The 23,341-nt window shown below is 34.2% G+C and overlaps 2 protein-coding genes and 1 long non-coding RNA gene across 4 annotated transcripts in view; 1 reads left to right on the plus strand and 2 right to left on the minus strand.

Moving 5' to 3' along the window:
- The window catches only part of LOC143225532 (bcl-2-related ovarian killer protein homolog B-like), a 19,910-nt gene extending 13,487 nt beyond the window's left edge, over positions 1-6,423 (minus strand). The window contains exon 1 of the mRNA XM_076455161.1: positions 5,505-6,423. Coding sequence (XP_076311276.1) covers positions 5,505-6,200 — 696 coding nt within the window. The 5' untranslated portion in view covers positions 6,201-6,423. The remainder of the gene's footprint in view (positions 1-5,504) is intronic.
- The window catches only part of LOC143225533 (LHFPL tetraspan subfamily member 6 protein-like), a 41,882-nt gene that overhangs the window by 2,618 nt on the left and 15,923 nt on the right, over positions 1-23,341 (plus strand). The window contains exon 2 of one of the 2 annotated variants that reach the window (XM_076455163.1): positions 1,647-1,677. In XM_076455163.1, coding sequence (XP_076311278.1) covers positions 1,647-1,677 — 31 coding nt within the window. Of the gene's footprint in view, positions 1-1,646; positions 1,678-14,680; positions 15,494-23,341 lie in introns of those variants that run through there. The other variant, XM_076455162.1, reaches the window with a different exon arrangement.
- Positions 19,940-22,054, minus strand: LOC143225534 (uncharacterized). The gene is made up of 2 exons (XR_013013904.1): positions 21,424-22,054; positions 19,940-20,440 (listed from the first exon to the last, which is right to left on the minus strand). It is a non-coding gene; the product is annotated as an uncharacterized LOC143225534 (long non-coding RNA).

Genomic DNA, 23,341 nt, shown 5'->3' on the forward strand with positions numbered 1-23,341 from the left:
GAGGGTCAAAGTAACTTTTAATGAAAACAACGCCCTCTGAAAACCTTGAGAAAGACATTTTCTACCTTTGTGTCTTTAATCATAATTTATAAATTTTGTCAAACTTGTGCATTGGCACAATAATTATTTAGTTAAGTAATTCTCTAATTAAAGTTCTTCCTGGTGGCAAGTTATGGAGATTAATTTGTTTTATTAACGCATTAAACTCTGAAGACTTTTGTTAAACTATTCAAGAGACGAATGTGTTGTATACTGTGCTCTTAATTCAGCGCTAACTCATGTATTTTAATGAAGTTTTAAGAAACTCAATTACGCATCTAGCACTGAAGACTGTTAAGTGTTTACGAGACATATACCAAAAGGGGGTCAAATTATTTACAAGTTTGCAGAACCTAGTGCAAGAAATTCGCTAAATAAACTGTTTTAGTTAAAAAGTTAATGAGCATCGGTTGAATTAAAATCCAGATTCTAAGAAGTGCATTCCATGCATATAGACACAGAGTTCTGTTTTGAATTATTTCATCTAACGAAAGCCATGACTAGCCTCATCTGTGGTAGAAAAATAATTCATACAAGTAACAAACAAAAAGTACAAACGCATACACGGCTAAACAACAAAATATTTAATTTTTCGGAAAGACGAATTAAAATCGGCACAAATTCATCAACTAATATATAGTTTGGTTTGGTTTGAATTACGGGCAAAACTACACGAGAGCTATCTGCGCTAGCCGTCCCTAATTTAGTAGTGTAACACTAGAAGGAAGGCAGCTATTCATCACCACCCATTGCCGACTCTTGGGCTACTCTTTTACCAACACATAGTGGGATTGACAGCATATTATAACGCCATCACGGTTGAAAGGGCGAGCGTGTTTGGACGCCTAGCGCAGAGAGCCCCTGTGTACCTTTGCGCGAAATTCAAAAAACAAACGTATAATTCTGTGCGTAAGCCGAAAGCGAATACCAAATTGTATGTATCTCAAATAAATTTAACTGCACAACGAAATACGTTTGTATGTTGTTTTCCAGGTACCGATTACCACAAATTTTAAGACGACTCGTGTCTTTGGTTTTCATTAGAGTTAAGTAAAACGTGGTATGCAATTCAGATCTAAAACGGAAATGATCAAACAATTGATGTATGTAAAAAAAAAATTTAAAATCCCAGTAAGTTTATTTAAACGATTAAATGGGGCGAGAGGCAGTAAAGGGTTTGAAAAATATATATTTCACCGCGATTGTTTACCTGTAAACATTAAATAACTAATTCATGAAATGAATTATAATTGTAACGTAACTGCGCTCAACTAACTTCACTAAGTAAACACATATTCCTTTAATACATATAATTATAGTATTTATTTTCGTGAAACACAGTTTATGCCAAAAGCAGCACTTTGTAGGATATACCAATAAACAGTTTAGTAATTTATTCAACACAATCACATCTACCTCGGTATTTTTAAAAAGCTCATCTTCTGTGATAGCAATAGTAATCCAACCTATAATCTACGTTTGTTACTATAATTGCGATTCGAAAACACACACACGCGCACAAAATCATTAGCATTGAAATCAACAAATATGTTCAAAAATAGAATTTGAAAATGCACAAATACTATAACTTGTTTTCTCTTTTGCAGTTTTCAACTCCCCCGGGGGCAGTAATCAGAGGTAATACGGTATTCGTTGTTCTAAGTAACTTAACTTATCTAGTACGTATACGATTATCACCTGTCCGATATGTGTAAGATTACCATACAGTGATTAATAACATGGTAATATAAGTAAGATTATCAAAAGTAATTACGACATTGTTCAACGTATGTACGATTATCACAGAGTAATTATGATTTCTCCAGTATGTATATATATATAGTACAGTGATTTTCGCCTTTTCCATAATACGTATCATCTTATACAGGATTTTGACTATTATCCAGAATTTAGTATTCTTGCTGGTATTTCTTTTGATATTTATTTTATGATGATTAATTATCCTATCTTTATTTAGAGCAATTATTACAAACTGATTGTTACATTTCTTACGACTTACACCTGTATCATAATACGATACTTAATTTCTAATAGCATCAAAATGATCGTCACTTTCCCTTTTTCTCATCACTCCAAATGAAGATAATATTTCATATTGATTTTATTACATTTGAAAGAAAAATGAAGCTTTAAATTTTTTGGACGTACTTGACGAGTTGCGAATTATTTATCTTCTTAAGGTGAACGAATTACTGCTAATAACAATTTTGTAACATTATCGATGTGTACAGACCTATGTCTCTGACAAAGTGATTAATAATTAGAAAATTAATCTTCGAAACTCAGTCAGAAATAAGTAAACTGTTTGCAAGTTATAACTAGTTTCCATTATAGTTAGTCCTAGTAAATTCCACCAGTTTCGTCATTTATGTTGAGTAGATGTACATTAAAAAATAGAAATATTTCCTTTGTATACACCCTTTTGTAAGAGATAAGGAGTCAGGCCGGTTGTGGTGAAGAACACGATTTTGCTGATGCTGTATTATTAGGCATTCAACATAAATATACTTATTTCAGGTTCCGTTTCTTTTTAACATTTACTATTTAACTAAATTTTGTTTCACTTTTCGTTTCCTGCAAGGCCTGGCATGGCCAAGCGCGTAAGGCGTGCGACTAGTAATTCGAGGGTCGCGGGTTCCCGCCCGCGTCGCGCTAAACATGCTCGCCGTCACATAATACGACCCCACGGCTATTCGTTGGTAAAAGAGTAGCCCAAGAGTTGGCGGTGGGTGGTGATGACTAGCTGCCTTCCCTCTAGTCTTACACCGCTAAATTAGGGACGGCTAGCATAGATAGCCCTCGAGTAGCTTTGTGCGAAATTCAAAAAAACAAACAAACAAACAATCGTTTCCTGCATGATTATGATCAAGAAATTCAACGAATGAAAGCTTTTCATTAAAAAATAATAATAAAAATATTTTTTAGAAGTAAAAGGTACGAAAGATATACTTATTAGCAAGTTATTACATAAAGCTTATCCTTTCATCAACATAATTACGGTATATTTATACCCTAATTATAAGAATTACAATATACTAATATATAATAGGTTTATTTTTACACTGATTAAACTATTATAATGTTTTTGTACGAAATTTTACATACTAGTCATACGAATTACCATGCATTAAAACACTAATTTTATATGAGTTATTGTTGTTTAGAAGTTATTAATCAATCATTTTTCTTGATAGATCAACGGCTAAAATCCGACGCACACAAAGCGCGTACAGCAATGTACTAAAGAAACAACAAAACCAATTCTATTCATTGTAATACCACGGCCTGGTTCTTGGGTCCGAATCCCCATCACGCCAAACATGTTTGCCCTTTCAGCCGTGATGACGTTATAATGTGATGGTCAATCCCACTACTAATTGGTAAAAGAGTAGCCCAAGAGTTCGCGGTGGGTGGTGATGACTAGCTGCCTTCCCTTTAGTCTTACACTTCCAAATTAGGGACGGCTACCGCAGATAGCCCTCGAGTAGCTTTGCGCGAAATTAAAAACAAATCAAAATTAATTATTTTTATTTTACGAGGTCTAAGAGTTACAGAGATTCTTTGTAAATTTTAATGGTATATTTCACTGGGAAGTTACGCTACACAATCGAAAACCTTTATGGTTTCTTATTAAATATCTTGCAGCAGGACAAACTGACTGCGATTGAACGTGTGCAAGTCACACATCAATGACTAATTATTTGCTGCTCTGAACATGGCTCCTGTACTGACTGACATGGAAATTTTGACGGTTTTAACAAAACTACAAAAGAGATATATGTACTTTAAACAGTCAAATTTGGGGTGGAGATCTTCTTGTCCTTCTAATAAACTCATAAAGTTTAATCCTGGCCGACTGATCACTCATAATTATTCCGGTTACTAAGTGTCGTACTGTTTTCACGGACAGTGGACTGACGATCCCTAACGGCCATATTATGTAATTTTTGTAGTATAGCCGTCCACACCAATTAACGTACAGAACAGTTGTGTCTATACCTTCCCAGGCAAACCATGTGCAGCGAAACAAGGTGCCACTTGCTTTTCTGGCTCTCAACATTAAGCCCACCTCCTCCGATATATTTTACTATTCTCAACCCACTACTATCTGGCACCTTTATTACAAAACTATAAAGAAAAATAATAAAAACTGAATGTATCACAAAGAGCTACTCTTGTCTGACTGAATAGTGGGATTCGGCTGTCATTTTTGTAACGCATAGAAACTTATTCATACGTATATCAGCATACATTTAAGTATTACAAGTGGACACTAAATTAACTGTATTACACTAATTCAGTGTATAAGACTCTATCTATAGTGCATATAGTACCATATCTAAGAAAACTGTTGTTACACCACAATATACGTTATTTTGTATTTTACAAACATAAAATACATGCGATATAACGTGATTTAAGTGAACCTCAAAATGTAGTTTTATGTGTTTTAAATTGTGGTGAATTTATGTTTACTTATAAAACACGATTTTCAGTTGTATTCAGATTAAGGTGGTTCTAACTTTATATTTTTCTATTATAAACACGAAACAAACTGAATAAATTAAATACTAAAGAAGCTTAATTCTGATCGATGTAAAGGTAAATTGAAGGATTTGTGTTTTGGAATAGTTTACATACTTACAAACTTAGATCGTAGCCCATTCTCTCTGATAGCTCGTAACACTAAAATTTAAGGCTTGGTCCTCGCAGTGACCACGATAATTGTTTCTGTTCGCACGAATGAATTTGTATTGTAAGACTAAATGTTGACCTATTCTGTTGATACATAGTTCCAATGTAATTAACTAACACTGAATATTTCACAGTAAATCCAGTCCTTAACTGTCCTAGTGGTTGGTGTGTCTAGCCTATGAAGTTGAGGAATCATGGTTCACTAACTTCTTCGGTAAAAAAAAACATTTTCTTTTCTTTTGTTCAGTGGCTGTGCTAAAAATGTGACAATCAAATCCTAAAATTTAATCAGGTAAGAATAGTTCAAGGGTTTCTGGTGGACACTGTTGACGAGCTGATTTTTCTGTAGTTCATTAGTTTAGAATCATTGGCGGCTACGCGCAAATATAATTTGTTTAGATTTACGTGAAATTCTGAATCAAACAAATACAAACATGCAATAATACTTAACTAATAATAAATGTACTTTTTTATTTCTATATTTAATTTTTGTACTTAGAGGACTCATCATCAACGTTAAACATGTAAGAAATAATAGAATCGTATTATTTGATGGTATGAATACACCACGTTTGACTTTTATGCGCTGTTATTTTTATGTGTGTTTATGATGCCCAAGTACTTCTTATGCTTCAGTTTTTCATATCTGCATACAGTTTCTTCACGAGATGATAGTACGTTGTATTATTCTGTAGATTTTTTTCTTATTATTCAAGTACATTATATTTCTAACGAAATTGCAAGCTTACCCATCCACCCTGATGAACGATCCAGACTGCCACTTCACCTTCTATCACTGACCCCATACATTGCACCAGGTTCAACACATATTCAGGATGACCAAGTCGAACACAATCCGTGGCTAATCCTCCAGCCACGCAATACAAAGCAACGATACGACCCCAAGAAATGTCTTGTCTTATAATCTCATCTGCCACTGCTCTAAACAGGTTTATCATCGCTGTTTCGGAAGCTAATGATTGAATCCCCACACCATCCATAACACTATGAAAAAGACGAGGGTTTTGTCGCTCAAGAATTCCAGTCATATGGAGAAGTTGTTCTCCCACTTCTGTCAGGATAGGGTCACTGGAGATCTTACTGAGGCTCCTGAGCCTTTGAAGACCAAGCTTTTTCTGGACAGGCCCGAATGACCTAAGTTTAGATCGGAGATAGCGACCACACAAGCTCTGGGCCTGGTTTATCACGTCATCTTGCGAAACTGCCACGCGCCAGCCGATGGTTGTGGACAGCTTGTGTGTCACCTGGCTCAGCTTGCGGCGCCTCAAACTTGCCAGCTGAGCCTCTCGAGCATTCTCTATCGCTGCTGCATATCCGGAGAGTGAAGGTCTGGGAAACACTACTTGTAAACTCAGTTTTCGTGGACCATTGGTAAGGTCATTTCGCCCAGTCATCTCGTTGGTCATTACAGTAGTAAGTGTCATTTTAAAATCCCGGCAAGTTCATAAAACTAGTTTGTACTGATTCACAGATTTCTAAGGCTACATACTATGGTAAAGAATAACTTTAAATTTTTTGCATGTTTCACATCAACATCAGTTCTATAAAATCTCCATGATCTTTGAACAACTAACTATAGCGATCATGTATTGGGCAAACATCCAACGGGGAATGTTTCTTGTGAAGGAATCCGGCTCAAAAACCGTATGACTGTTACTTGTGCAATTGGAAATAACTCTGTACTTTTCCGATAGGTGGCAGGAAAGATAATTATCTGAAACAAGTGAAAGCAATCAATCTTTTTACGTAACAAGATCCTTTCAACCTACCTGTAATATCTCCAATACGTAAAATTCTACAAGCAAGAAAATTTGAACTGCTGTTTAATATTCAAAACTGGTTAACACGCAAGTAATGCCGATTGCTACTGGCGCTGATAATGTAAAATCATTTGTCAAAATAATAACACAATTCTCTTAACTAATAGATACATTCTGGTTCGTAACAACGTCTGACTATGAGTAGTGGTAAATGCCATAGCTACAATTGAAATTGGAAATTGTTGCTTGAAGCCTTAAACATTACGCTTCATACAAAACAAAAATCGTTATTTCACGTAAGAATTTCTATAAGTGAAACAAACATATTTTCTGATTTTGTAAAATTTGCTATTCTTTTCACAACTCGAACGTATTCATCATAACTTAATCGAAAATGATGACCAGAGCTTTCGTATTTTTTTAAAAATCAGAGACTTGTAGTTGACAATACTTAACAACAAGCAACTGTAATGTCACACTTGTAAATTAATTGAATTACAAATGCAACCACACAAAAATAGAGTGATTTATAAAAAGAGTAGACTAGGCATTGCTCACCTAATTTTTACAACTATTTCTTAACAAAAAGCACCTTTAATTTTCAATGAGTGTAAAAATGTTGTATTCAGAATGTTTTAGAAACTTTGAATTTTCATTCTACTGTAATTCTACAGAAAAAAGAAGTAATTGTTATTTTTGTTCCAGTTAATAAATATTTAAAAAGAAACTCCCTAAAAAGGCAAAAAATTTTATTTTGGTTTATTTCTTTTGAATTTTGCGCAAGGCTACTCAAGGGCTATCTGCGCTAGCCGTCCCTAATTTAGCAGTGTAAGACTAGAGGGAAGGCAACTAGTCATCACCACCCATTGCCAACTCTTGGTCTACTCTTTTACCAATAATTATGGGAAATTAATCTCACATTATAACGTCCACACGGCTGATAGGGAGAGTATGTTTGGCGTGACGGGGATTCGAACCCGCGACACTTGGATTAGGAGTCGAGCGCCCTATCCACTTGGCCATGTCGGGCCTTTCCTTTCGGTATAGTTTCTCTAAGTGTGTAAGTGTGAGTTTCTCTAAGTGTGTGTGTGTGTGTGTGTGTGTTGTTTTCTTATCGATCTCGATGATTTTTGAGATAAGCAAAATATTCAAACTATGGAATTAGAACTTGATAACTTTTTATAATAAAGCATTTTTATTTAATTTTATCACTCTAGAATTTCTGTGTTGACTGTTTCTAATTTATAGAGTTTGGTGGTACATTTCTGATATTTTATTGTATGTTTGGAATTAAGTACAAAGCTACACAAGTGTGCTCTGCCCACTACGGGTATCGAAACCCGGTTTTTAGCGGTGTGAGTCTATGGATGTAATGGAAAATCCGAAATAATATTTCGGTACGTTCGTACTGTTCATTGTTGGTCTCACGTAGGTCTAATGTTTAAGAGTTCGTTTAACGAAAATAAATATGTACATATTATAACAGTCTGACAGCGTAGCTTAGAAGATCTATTTGTCTTAAGGTTCTGCCGGAAAATAAATACCTTACGAGCTATATGAAACTAAACTGTTTGTCATATACACCTTACGAGCCATACGAAACTAAACTGTTTGTCATATACATCCAACAAGCCATATGAAACTAAACTGTTTGTCATATACACCTTACGAGCCATATGAAACTAAACTGTTTGTCATATACACCTTACGAGCCATATGAAACTAAACTGTTTGTCATATACACCTTACGAGCCATATGAAACTAATCTGTTTGTTATATACACCTCACGAACCATACGAAACTAAATTGTTTGTCATATGCATCCAACAAGCCATATGAAACTAAACTGTTTGTCATATACACCTTACGAGCCATACGAAACTAAACTGTTTATCATATACACCTTACGAGCCATACGAAACTAAACTGTTTGTCATATACATCTTACAAGCCATATAAAACTAAACTGTTTGTCATACACATCTTACAAGCCATATGAAACTAAACTGTTTGCTACTACTCCCATATAACTTACATCTTTTTCTCATCAGTTTTTACCTTAAAATATATGCGTTGCATTATTTTAAATATGTTAGTAATTTTTCTGAGCTTTGTAACAATTTTACTTTGGCATTGTTACTAATAAAAAGAAACAAAAAAGAATATTCATTTAGTACTTTTAGCAACTACACAATATGGCTAAGAATATCTTTTATTTGAAACGTTAATATTCTGTCTCAGGGGAGTAGGCCCGGCATGGCCAAGCGTGTTAAGGCGTGCGACTCGTAATCTGAGGATCGCGGGTTCGCATCCCCGTCGCGCCAAACATGCTCGCCCTTTCAGTCGTGGGGGCGTTATAATGTGACGATCAATTACACTATTCGTTGGTAAAAGAGTAGCCCAAGAGTTGGCGGTGGGTGGTGATGACTAGCTGCCTCCCCTCTAGTCTTACACTGCTAAATTAGGGACGGCTAGCACAGCTAGCCCTTGAGTAGCTTTGTGCGAAATTCCAAAACACAAACAAACAAAACAAACTCAGGGGAGTAAAACGTTAATATTCTGTCTTAGGAGAGCGAAATGTTCATTTGGAAGAAAGAGAGTGCCTGGTTTGGTGGTTAGCGTGTCTTTTAACCCAAGAATTAATAGTTCGTGACCCAATGCCTTAAGAACGCGCTTCGCACTTCGGCGCTGTGGGTACGCTATAGGAGTTAAGGTTAAATCCCATTATTCGATTAGACAATAAGAGACCAAGTGTTGGTGGATTTCGCTTGACTAGTTTACTTCTTACTAGTCTATCAGTTCAAAAGTAGGAATGTCTGTACAAAGATAACTCTTTTGTAGCTTTCCACGAAATTCTGAAATAAAATTGAATGCAAGTTGAACCCTGTGGTAAACGCCTATGGAACAGACAAGATATAGATGGACGCGCCTTATGCAATGAGCTGAACTTTTTTTTTTAATAGAATAGTACAAAATAAAAACAAATTATCATATATAACATTCCCCTGAATTTTCAGCATACGCTTTGAGTGGTTCTTGTGTTTAAGAACGTTTTGGTAATAATGCTGTTGAATTTGAGGGTGTTTTACCATTAACTGTTAGAGGCTAAAAGGCCTGAGTTAAACTGGATACGCAATAGCTATTATCAAGACCGCTTCTCATATTCAGAACTAAACAAGAATATTCACTGTACTCACATGCATTGTATGTTACCCTTTAAGGAGAAATCCGCCCACATTGTTCTATTGTTTAATTTTATACACATTTGTTAATTGGCTACGTCTGTATAAATACTATACACAGCTGACCGCCTTTTATTTTGTTACACCTTTTTCTGAGTTTTGAATGTAATTTATTATATATATCTAAGGACCACGCCCTAGTCACGAAGTCTTTTACTACCTCCAAAAAGAAAAACTCTTACAAATGTTATGGAATTCGCTAGAAACATTACAACTGTGTTGTCACTAACTTTCATGAAAGTTTTACCAATGTCCAGCATCTCATAAATATCCTTAATAAAGTTACATTTTTTCACGATGCTTATATCAGAACCCATAACTTACTTTCTCTAACGTAACATACAAGTATGCACTCTTTCACGCACATCAACATCCAATGCATTGAGAATTGGACAAAGTGTGACTTGATAGCGTGCTGGTTTGTAGGTTAAAATTACCAAAGTCGTAGTCCGTATATGCTGTATGATCCACACTTTTAACTATGGTGGTATGACAATTGAACACATTGTTTACTTAATGAGTAGGCGGCAAGAGCTAACAGTCAGTAATTCTAAATTGCCATGACAGAAAGTGTCGTGAGGTTTCTGACCTGGCTGCTTTGGAGTAAGATGTTTAACAGTAGAGTGAGGGTAAAGAGAATAGAAGCAGTGTGAACACGCCCTGCAGCACATGCATATAGTAGCACGGCAAGGTCTTATTTTCAATGTATTTAACAGTAGCTAAATACGCCGTTCACATTCACTGCAGTTACAGTATCAGGGCCAGCATATTTTTAAAACATGTGTATTTGTATATGTATATATATAGCTACATTTTGAAGAGACGCAATCACCATTTAGAATTATGTCTGCAAAAAATGAACAAAAATAAACGAGAGAAACATTGTGAAGAGTGTCCAAACATTCCACTTAGTTACAACCTCAAGCTACGTACTGTATAAATACAAATAAATAAAGCGGTGTTCGGTGTATAAGAACTTTATGAACAAGCTGTCTTTATTGCCAGTTTCAACTCTGGCAAATAGCATGTTATTTTTTTTTAGGGTAAAGCTACGCAATGGGTTATTTACGTTCTGCCTGCTGCTAGGAATCGAATCCTGTATTTTAAAATTGTATGTTCGTAAATTTATCGCTGACCCAGTACGGGGAGTTATGAAAATTATTTTGTTCTGGAATATTTGTGCAAAAGTGACACAAAAGCTGTCTGTGATAGTCATCTACTAATTTTGGATTGATAGACTAGAGTGAAAGTAGCTAGTCAACAAACAACACCTACCACCAACTCATGGGTTGCACTTGTTTAACCAAATATTGGGATTTGACAGTCACTTTTATAATGCACACACAACTTCGAAGCATGGAGTGCATTTTTTTAATTCACAGTCCAAGTACAAATGGTTTAAAGATTTTATATGTTATTATGCAAGTGATGGATTATATGGTAGACACTATGCAGTTTCCTCGTGGTAGATTGAACTAAATCTGTAAAGTTTGAAATCAGGTATGAAAATGTATTATTAAAGAAAACTTTACAAACATAAATGTGTATAGTAGAACATTACAACATTAAACATATTTAGTTGCATGTGTCTGACCTTATAAATAATTATTGACAATCATATTGTTTCCTGCTCATTTTAACTTTCATCTAATATTGATAATAATTTAACACACATTGTGGTAATTGTTGGATTTAATTTATTATTATATTTTGTATGTTCCATTGCAAAACAACTAATATATTGAAGTTATTTGTATACATTAGTGTACTCTTTCAGCTTAAATAGTTTGGTCACTTTCTTGTGTCGCCATCTATTGCTAGCAATTGATACTGTGATTATTAAACATTATGTAGACAGCGGTAAAGTCGCAAGAGTCTAGTAGTGTAGTGAAGATGTAATTAAACAAGTAATCAAATGAAAACCTGCGCATGCGGCTGTTATCATTATTGCAGTAGTTTCGGTACCAATGTCAGTTATTAGCACAGTTATGAGTCGCAATAACTGTAAGATCAACAATCTTCCAAATAATAACACTGTTTAAGGAACTCATTTCACTTGTTTTATCATTAACCTCAATCACTAAAAACAAGATCTTATAGGATCCATTAACTCAAACAAATCCGTTATCCTGTGTGTGTATGTTGTCATTTTTTGAAGCACAATCATTTTACGCACTTAGTTTGTAACCGTACAAAAATGATCGACATAAATATTGTCGATGTCACTTTAGAAACTGGTGAGAAGCTGGTTTAATTGTGTGTGTGTTTTTCTTATTCCAAAGCCACATCAGGATAGCTGGTGAATCCACCGAAGAGAATCGAACCCCTTATTTTGGCGTTGTAAGTCCGTCGACTTACAGCTGTAATAGCGGGGGTCGGTGGTTTAATTGAATATCATGACAAACAAGTCGAATGAATTCGTCTTTCTACAGTTAGAACATTGGTTTGGTTTGGTTTTGAATTTCGCGCAAAGCTACACGAGGACTATTTGCGCTAGCCGTCCCAAATTTAGCACCCCCAATTCTTGGACTACTCTTTTACCAACGAATAGTGAGATTGACCGTCACATTCTAACGCCCCTACGGCTTGGTTTAGTGTGACAAGGATCAATTAAAACACTCTTCGAGATCCGTGATCCATTTGTGTTTATAATAATAAGTTTGTTTTTCAGGAATATCTACTGCTAGTGTTATTTGATGAAGTGTAATAATACCTATTTTATGTTTTTCGACGAAATAAAGTTATTTAGAATGCATCTAATTATTTTCTTTAAACAAAGAACACATTATTGGTAAGAAAACTCAAAACGTAGAAACAACAATTCTAGTAATGTATCGTAGCAGCGAATGTTTAGTTTATAGATATATGAATTTGGATAGATGAACTATAAAAGTTGTAATTAGTTTTACTCGACCCGGCGCTCGACTGAGGATCTTTTACCGCTAAATTTGGGAGGGCTAGTCCTCGTGTATCTTTGCGTAAAAATTCTAAATATGCAAACAAACAGCTCTACTTGATTTAAGAATTACATAAGTTAACTTTCCTCTATGAATTTAACTCTAACAATAAAAGTTTTCAAAAATCAAATTTTTTACACAATTATTGATCTGAAATTGTGGCGAAACTACAGTTTAATATATGTGTAAAAATGGCTCGTTTGGGTTGAGAAAATATTTTTCGCAGAGAAGCGAACAACGTTTCGACCTTCTTCGGTCATCGTCAGGTTCAGGTTCACTAACATTCACTATGTACATTTGAAATATTTTTTTGTTACAGTTATAAATCATGCATATTAATTCTGAAGAATTCTTATGATAAAGCAAAAATAAAATAGTCTTTGCTGAAATCATGTTTATTTTTAGATAACCATTACATTATTTTTTTAAATCGTACATTTTCTAACAAATATGTTATTGCTATAGAATTATGAATACTTAACCAACTAATCATCTCAAAATCTCTAATGTCACAATCAGATGGTAAGATAACTGTCAGTCTCTAAATAACACACTCGAAAGTCTCCTAATATACAAGGTGGGGGAAAAGTGACTACTTCTGACTGTCTAATAAATTGAAATAAATAATAAATGAATTGGTTTCAATAGTCTTCGTAGTATTTTCTTTAATATTAACTGTATAATAGCAACTGTAACAATTGTACTAACGACATATTACTAGATGTACATGCCCCTATCCTGTTGCACAGCGCTATGTCTGTGGACTTACAACGCGAGAAACCAGGTTTCGATACCTCCCCTTGACCAGAGCATAGATAGCCCATCGTGTAGCTTTGTGTTTAATTGAAAACTACTATCCAAACCAAACGTATAGTAACTTTCACCTCTCTGGGTACTAAAGTATAGCTTGCGAGACTTTTCAAGCGAAACTAATTTCGTTGATTACGTGTTTGATAACTCCCCGAAACAAATTATTTGCTTCAAAGCTCTCGCAATAACGTTCTTTTAAACATAAAACTGGCGTTTCTTATTGAACGCTTTCTAAACTCAAATCACCAATGGTTTTCAGTAGCACAGTGATAGATTCCGTTGTGTTCAATGATTTACTTAAAGTGATTAAATTTTGATGATGTTAATACATCTTTTTTTCATTCAGCGGTAGGACTGAGGGCTTAAGACTCTAAATATATATGGTGTTTCGATACACGTGGTGGGCACAGATAATATATTGTGTGTCTCTGTGCGAAACAACAAACATTCAAAAATATTTTTTTCTGAAGAATATATTGTATCAATAAGGTTTCCAATGATGTTGCATAACAGGCTAGCTTGGAAGCTAATATCACCTTCCTGTTTAATATCCTGTTGTTATCACCGACAGCATCTAGAGCGGTAATTTCAGTAACATGTACTTCAAACAGTGTTTAAAACAGCGAGAAAAAAAACATTAACTGGAGAAACACAAGTTGATTGAAGCGACTCCTTGTGTTGCTTTATCGAAATGAATAAGTTTTAAGGACGACGTTTTTCAGGCTATCCAGACAAGCAGAGTATCATATTTTGAAAATAAATCTATTGTTTATTCAGACAGATTTTAACCGTATTCATATTCCTTCCTACTCAAATTATTTTAGTTGTAAGATTAGTGGAGAGTTTTTTATGTCAATTTAGCGTTGAATGCTTACAATATTGTATTATTTATGTTTGAGAAGGGAAGAGAGCTGAATTTAAGGAAATGTTAATACCGAAAAATCTTTGTTTTTGAGTAAAATTTATAATACGTATTCGTTTTTCATGATTTATATAGGTATCCTTTAAATTTAACCAAGAAATTGCGTATTTTGTTCGTTCTCTGGTTTGGCTTTCAAAAACTTGGTAATTTATGTTTCGTATTGTTTGTGTATTCCGCTTGATGGCGTATCGAATATAATTCTCGGTCGTCTTTCTGTGCATGCACGTGCTTTCTAGTTGGAATTTAGTATTCGCGCGTAACCTTCAAGAAGCAAATGCTGCAACGTCCTTCGTGTCAGAATTTCGAGAATGTATGTTATCTTGAAACAGTAGAAGGATCTAAAACCATACCAAAGAAATCACGTTGTACAAAATTTTGCTATTATAAGCAGACAGAGACAAGCAGCCATGATATGAAAAAGAGATTATGATTTATTGTCGGACATAAGATTATTTGCTATCGCTCGAAACACAAACAAGTGATGACTTAGACAGTAGAAAATAATTTAGTCGCATTTTGCCATGTGTTTTGACTTTTCCAGTGAAGTTCTGACGTAGGTGTTTCAACAAAAGTGTTCAGCTTTGTTGAACTATCAATACAAGATTTGGAATAACATCTAACGATTTTCACAATGCCAGTGTTTGGGCAAAATTTTACAGTTACAGAAATATTATGGGTGTTTCTATCGCTAACAGCATCTATCTGTAACTGTGTCGGGTTTTATCTACCGTACTGGATACGAGGAACTATGTTTAACTCCACTGAAGTCAGTTTTGGTTCTTTCCGTCGATGTAACTACCCCCGTCTCGATGAAAAAGGTGCCGTGACCATTATCTACGAATGCGGCCGATACGTCTCTTTTTATGATATTCCTAGTGTGTCGTGGCAAATCACAACCATAGTCGTTGGGGTAGGGGCCGCAGGATCTTTACTTGTGGCTCTGACATCTCTCGCTTCGTGCTGGGTAAGAGATGCGGTCACTCGAAACAGTATACGAGCCACAGGAGCAGTTCAGTTCCTTATGGGTAAGGCAGCAGTTACTAGGTATAATGTCAACACATTGTTTTAAAGTGTTGGTAAATGAGAATGCTAAAGTACAAACATTTTCTAAAACACTAAACTGCAATTTAACATACGCTGTGCTTAATATTACATTTTAATTGGCAAGCTAAGTACTCTATTAATGACCACAATTACTGATTAGGAAGCAAATCATTTATGTGTAAAGTTTATTATTATTATGTTAGATACGTGTTAAATACATACAACGTTTTTCACTTCAGTATCGAGTACATTTGTAGTTTCATTAGCAGCTGAAGAAGAGGAGTTTCAGAGATCATAAACACACGATGAATGTATTGATATTTCAATATATTGAAAAGGTCTTCAGTAGTTCAAGGAAATTATGTTGTTAAATAAAAGTTTATTTAGTAAAGAGAACAACAGCAACAGTAGTTACTCTTCCCTAAAATAGAAATGTGTCCTACAAAAAAATCTCTTGTTTTAGGTAAGAACGACTATATCGAACGTTTTAAGTTAGAAACAAGGTATGCAACGTCATTAATCTTGATATGACAGTGATTGTATTGTTCATGGGGCTAAATAATGGGTAAATGATTTTAGGGAGATTGTTATTTCGTTGTTTATTAAGATAGGGGGTGGGACACATGACAAGGTATAAGTGAACTTTTCAACATGTGAGAATGGATATCTTTGAAATGACTGTTCAGCATGTTCACATGATACATGCGAAACTTCCAGCATAAAATCTCCATCCATGAATTTAGGGAAGAAAAATGAGGAGTTTTAATCTTTATTGAAAATCTTACTCGACTAAGTTTCTTTAATTATAGAGTTAATAAGAAGTTAAATCTCTGATAATATGTCTGAAAAATTACATCATATCTAGCTTCTTTTTTTTTTTTTTTTACACTGATCGAGGTTAAAGAAACTTTGAAGCTCTTACTGAAAATTAAATCGCCTATTTTTTTGCCAGGAGCTAGTAATGCGTTAAATAATCTATAATTTTTATCGAAAACTGTGGATCATCCCTCCTTTCTTCTATTTACTTTTTGGTAACTTTATTACTAAAGCGCTTATTAGCAACCCTCATTAGTTTATAGTCTAATTATGTACAACAAGGCTACAACCAAGGTAATTTCCGTGTGCAATTTAGCCGTTTTATATTATTTAGATGTTCCAAGGACAGTTAACAGTATAGGGTTATTTATTTGATTTTTTTTCCTTTTAACGACAGTCTTCAAAGTTGTTAAGTTAAACATTACTGCAGTTGATAATTAGGCGCCCAAAAGGTATGGAGTTTTCGAACTTGGCACATGTAACACTATTTTTCATGAGCTTTGAAAAAATTATAATGGATTATCTTTGATGATGTTAAGTCAGTATCATAAATAATAAGAAATGATAAACTTTGAAGGAAAAAAGCGTTGGTAGATTTTACAAGAGTAGACGTTTACTCTTGCAAGTACACGTAACGTAAAAAGTACCACAGCTCTTTCTGTGCCATTTCCTATATGTGTACAACTCATGGATAAAGCGCACTGGCAGTCACTGTTTTCTCTGATGGACAGAATGGCAAAATGAACTTTTAGATGGTACAAACAATAACGCGTGCCATAAAGCTTATTAAAATGAAGAAAGTGTTTTGTATTATAAGTTATTTATAATCGTGGGTTTCTTAAAGAAGTTGTGGTGCTGTTAGCAATGTTTTGCTTGTTGTTGTTGTCAAAGCAAAACTTCATCTGGAAGATGAAACTTTGTAGAATTCATATGGAAGATTTATTATGATATATGGTATTTTTAGACATGATATTTATTACTCTACTTATTATTTTAATCGAAAGAGAAAATGCATATTGTGCTGAAGGCTACAATTAAAAAAGTTGTTTTCTGTGCAAAGCCACATAATGGCCTATCTGTGCTCTGTCCACTGCAGGGAATTGAAATCCAAATTTTAGCATTGTAACTCCGTAAACGTACCTCTGATCCAACGGGGGATTGATTTAAAATACAGATAAGAAAGTTTGTAATAACCAATCAAGCTACACATAGGAGTTGACTGTATTGTTTATGGCTTACCTTTAAAGAAACATTAGTATAAATATAATAGAATTTTATCTATTTCTTTAATACGATGTAAAACCACTTGCAGAAGTGTTGCAAAGTACAAGACAACCAGTTATAAAGATATCAACATCAATAATGATTATTATTCAAAATAAACTGATTTTTTTTTAATTAAGAGATTTTCTTAATTTGGCGCAAGACTACATAAGAGATATCTGCATACAGACGTCTCAATTTTGGACTGGCAGGCTAGAGGAAAGATATTTAACAGCACTCAACACTAACATCTGGGCCATCCTTAGCTAATCGAATACTCAAATAAAGACAACCAAGGGATCTGGGTGTATTTACGACAAGTTGCGAAAGTCAATTTTCGAATTCATATCCTGACCACGTTAATAACTAGACAATATTACTCTCAATTTAATGTAAACACTGATACAACTGTGCAGTGTAAGACACACAAAATAACAAAAAAAAGTGTTATATTCTGTTCACACAAGTGATGTCTGAAGATGTAAGTGTAATACCTGTTTCTAAAACAAATGGAAGCAAAAAGACTATCATAGCTCTACTGCGAACATGTTACTAATATAGAGTTACACACAGATGCTTTTCAACGGAGTCTTCTTCAAGCAACAATGTATAATTCTAATATTAATTTACCTACGTTATGAGTCTTTAAAATAATGTTATTTATACCATGTCTTGTTAAGCTATGGTATGATGTAGAATTACTCGCAGCTATGTAATTATTATAAACTATTATAATAATTCATTATAGAGATCATTTAGAATTGCACAAAATCCTAATGAAACGTTTGAGCAAAAAATATCTTAAACAGTAAAGATTCATATCAAAAAACACTACGACATTTACTATTGCCTGCTTAGACTGTACACACATTAAAATGCACGCATGTATGCTTAAACGAAAAAGAAAATCCGCTTGAAACGTCCATTTGTTCTTTTTTTGCCAGCTTACAACAAAAATGGCCTAATATATAGCACCCAATTCTTTTGTAGAATACTAAAAAAGCTACTGCGAAGGTTGTATTAAAAGGTCAGTGCATTTCTTCTATATTTTATACCACAATTCTAGTGTAAACGTTATCTTTACTCCTTGCAGTTAGCTTTCTTACATGCCTCTCATGTTTCTTGAGTACAGGGTGAAATTGAAATCACCAGCCAAAAGTAAATGAACATTAGATGACTGTAACATCTGTACAATTGGTGTCTTTAAGGAACCAAATTTTATATTGAAAGACACGACGGTTTATTTAAAGCAATGTTTTAGACGTACATGTCTTATTTGAAATTTTAAACATTCTTAGTGGAAGTTGTGTTTTAATCTAGGCATAAATTCGCCAATTGTTATGCATTATATATATAGAATTTAGTGACAGAGAAACTATAAATCCTCACCATGTTCTCAAACAAATGTCCATGATAATCTCTAGCTGCAGCTTAATATTTTACATCTCGAACTAATGCAATCAAATTGTCAATAACCACAATAAATCATCATGAACCAGATCAGCTAGCTACAAGGTACTGTTTATTATCATTACAGTGTACAAGGTAACTACCATATCAAATAATATTTTGACAACAGTTGACCATGAAAAGAAAAAGACAGCAAACAAGATAAATAAAAAAAATTGGAAATTAAAGAACTTTCAAATAAGGACTAAGCAAACAGGGATGGAGACATTATTGTAGGCATTATTTATTCAATCTACAAACCCCTATTTTGGCTCCACGATGTTACCTAAAATTACATTTGCTGGAGTCAAAATAAGGGTTGTAGTTTGAATAAATAATGTCTACAATATTTCCTATCTTGTTTGCTTACTTTTGTTACGACCTCTACTGGTAGATTATTTTAAATTTCCATCTTTTTATTTATTTTGTTAGATCAAACAACGCATTGCAAGTTCAGCAGTCCTAAAGTGAATAACTTTATTCAAAGTTATAGATTATACTCAATACATTATTTTTGGAAAATCAATAAACCTCCTTTTTTGTATGGATCTTGTTTTGTTTTGTTCCGTTATTGCCAAAGGAAATCACGCCCTACAATTTTGAGCAGCGGTTGGATTATAGAGTGAAGGTGAAATCCTAATTTTCTGTTTGTTAAAATAAAGCCCAGGAGTTGGCGGTGAGCTGTGTTAACGCTGTCTTCCTTATACTATATCATTACAAAGCTAGGGACAGCTAATGCAGTCTTCATGTAGCTGTGTACGAAATTTACAAACAAACAATTTCTCTTTCTGGAACTGTCTCAGTAATATTACACACTACAAGACACGAATTTTACAGGATTCCTAAGACATTATTTTATATATCAAGTAGTTTCTGTTGTATAGCGAAAACAAACTAAATTTTCTGTAGTTATGTAATCTGAGTTTATTCAATTCAATTTACAGAAACGCGAGCAAATTGAAGCCATGTATGGATAGATACAACAGACAATAATCGAACTTGGTTGATAACATATACTACTTTATAAAAAAATATTTGTTTTAGAAACAAACAGAATAAGGAGCAAGTAAAATGGACGAAACGAGTGGTCGTAATGAACTCTACTGTGCACTGAAAACTCTCACTGTTCAGATCATTAAATTTAAAGATATTAAGATGTTGAGTTGGACATGGAAGAATAAAACAATTGCCTTGCTTCACACTGATTCGTGTTCTGCTTCCATAAAACTTTACAGTTTTTAATTTTTTTAAGAAAAAAACATTTAAACACCGAGAATATGTCAAAATCAAAAGTAGTTCATTCGCCATGAGGATTATTCATCCATCCTCCAACATTACGTGAATAGATATCAATTTCTTCCAACATGGACAGGACGTGGCTATTTGGTTAATGCGCTCACCTGTAAATTCAAGACTAAATAAGAAAAATATCCTAATTCGTATGCTGCGTGGAATTACAAATTTCAGTTACCTTAACTGTAGTTCTATTTATTTAATTCAAAATCATCAAATTTATTCACATTAACGTAGCATCTAAAGAAAGCGAAGATAGATACTCATATATAAAAACTTATTTCTCCATTCACATTTATTTTAAAGGATAAAGCTAATAATGTGGACTACAGAACTACGTTAACACTCCTACGAAAAGTGGGGCCTAATAGGCCCCAGAGCAACTTGAAAGGTTATTAATAATAGGCTAATAATTTTGTATTTAAATGAAATTGCCATTTAAATCCATTAATGAATGGATTAACGAGATTCCCACTGTTCCTATCTACTATCTAGCGTAACCACAGCCAGGGGAACGGGCTTGGAGAAATCAGGACTAGAAACGTTTTTTCGTAGGAGTGTTAATATTACATTGACACAGAATTAAACTTCTCAAAAACTAAGGATACCGGTAAGCTAGTTGCATTACTAGAATCTAATTTCGAACATATTGCTGAAAATATGATGTTGCTTCTGGGTTATCTTTTACGATTAACTTATGGCTGACACACTCATTTAGAAAAACGAAAACCTGTGAACTATTAAAAAAATACATCTAATTACATTGTAATAGCTACAATTCAGTAGTACAAACGGTCGAAGTTTCATTTGCTTTAAATAATAAAACAGTTAGCTCATGACAACTTTTCCTGCTTTTAGTCTCATTGAGCTGTGTAATATAAAGTTCACGTGGAATTTGTTTCCAGTTCGTTCTTTACTAGTTAGAGACATGCCATCATCAACTCTTGGAGCTAAGCTCATTGTTAGCCTAATACTCTTAAATGGGTGTCTTTAGGAATTGCTTTTCTTTTTTTACAAAATGAATATATCAATTTAAACTCAAACTATGAAAACGTTAGTGAGCGTGCATTAATAACAAGACTTCTCTTACTTTTATGTTTGATCACTTCCTTTTAAACAAATCATACTTTGAACCAAAAAAGACAGTACTTGATAGGCTCCTTTTGACCGGCCCGGCATGGCCAAGCGTGTTAAGGCGTGCGACTCGTAATCTGAGGGTCGCGGGTTCGCATCCCCATCGCGCCAAATATGCTCGCCCTTTCAGCCGTGGGGGCGTTATATAGTTACGGTCAATCCCACTATTCGTTGGTAAAAGAGTAGCCCAAGAGTTGGCGGTGGGTGGTGATGACTAGCTGCCTTCCCTCTAGTCTTACACTGCTAAATTAGGGACGGTTATCACAGATAGCCCTCGAGTAGCTTTGTGCGAAATTCAAAAACAAAACATCTTTTTGACCTTCATGGGATTTGTTTAAACTAGAATATTAGAACGAAATGATGTGTACTCTTATAGACAAAAAACACACACCAGAAATAAACCCCACAAACACGTGTACTTCTACAACAGTTTATTTTAGGAAAGCGAATTTCAACTGCGCTGAGGTATACAGACACATACAGTAAGATTAAACACCAATGGATCTCCCCAACTGCTGCAAAAATAGTCTAATTGGAGGAAGCGGCAAACAGCAATTTTGGCGCTGATCCAATAACTGACACCGAGTCTGTGAGTTTTGGGCTTATAAATTCTCTCGGGTTTCTTTGATTTCATGTTCTTCTTGAAAACATAGAAGTTAGATTAAACACATAAATATAAATCATACATATTGCCTTAGCTACGATCATTTAACGTAGTATCAAGAGACCTAAGTATATCCCTGTTGAGATGTTGTTTCAGAATAATATAAACCGCTTGTAGATATTGTTATTACAAGTCATATTTACGTTTTATGTTATGGAAGAACAATAGTTGTAAAGTGTGACACAGCGCGACTCGTTGTTTACACGTAAAATATAAATTACGTATAAGACAAGTCTAATACTACAGACTGACTGGAAAAATGTGTTTAAATTAACCTAAACCTAAATTATGAAAACACAGAATTAAGTAAAGTTGTAGTATTTGACTTAATTATATAAGTTAACATAGCGTGCTATAAGAGAAAAGAAGAACTGGATAAAAAAACAAATTTATAATTTGATACATTTCTACATTTCACGTTTAAATTACATGCTGAAAAATAGCAAAATATGTTTGTTATGGATTTTTCATGATAAACTACACAAAGTTTTGGTTTGTTTTGAGTTTCGCGCAAAACTACACGAGGGCTTTTACCAACGAATAGTGGGATTGACCGTAACATTATAACGCCCCCACGGATGAAAGTGCGACCGTGTTTGATGTGACGGGGATTCGAACCAACGACCCTTAGGTGACGAGTCGAGTGTCTTAACCACCTGGCCATGCTGGGCTTTACATTAGAGGTATAGCTCCATAATTTTGAATTGATAAAATAAAAGGGAAGGCAGATAGCATCACCCACTGCAAATTCTTGTGCACTATTGTCTGGTTGAGTAATGGAATTTCACCGCCATGCTTATAATATACTCAAGATTCCTTGAAAACAGTAATATTATTTGAAGTGACTACCAAAAAATACTATAAAAACACAATATTTTATGATAAAAAAGGAACATCAATAACAGTTTATCTTCAGCTGATCTAAATATGTAAACTGTATATAAAAAAGGATGCATTGTTATGTCCAATTTTACTGGTGAGTTAACTGTAAGTTTATGGACTTAGAACGCAAAAATATGAGGTTCGATCCTGTGTGGTAAATAGCACTCAATAGCCTTCGTGTAGCTTTGCACCAAGAATGCAACAAGAACTCTTCGATGATAAATATTTCACATATCCATATAATGTGACGTTCTTGAGCATTTATTAAATAAACTTTAAGTATTTAGCTGCATTTTCCGTTGCTATCTAGTTTCTTTAAAATTTCCAC

This window comes from Tachypleus tridentatus, chromosome 9 (genome assembly GCF_004210375.1).
Source record: "Tachypleus tridentatus isolate NWPU-2018 chromosome 9, ASM421037v1, whole genome shotgun sequence".
NCBI lineage: Eukaryota > Metazoa > Arthropoda > Merostomata > Xiphosura > Limulidae > Tachypleus > Tachypleus tridentatus.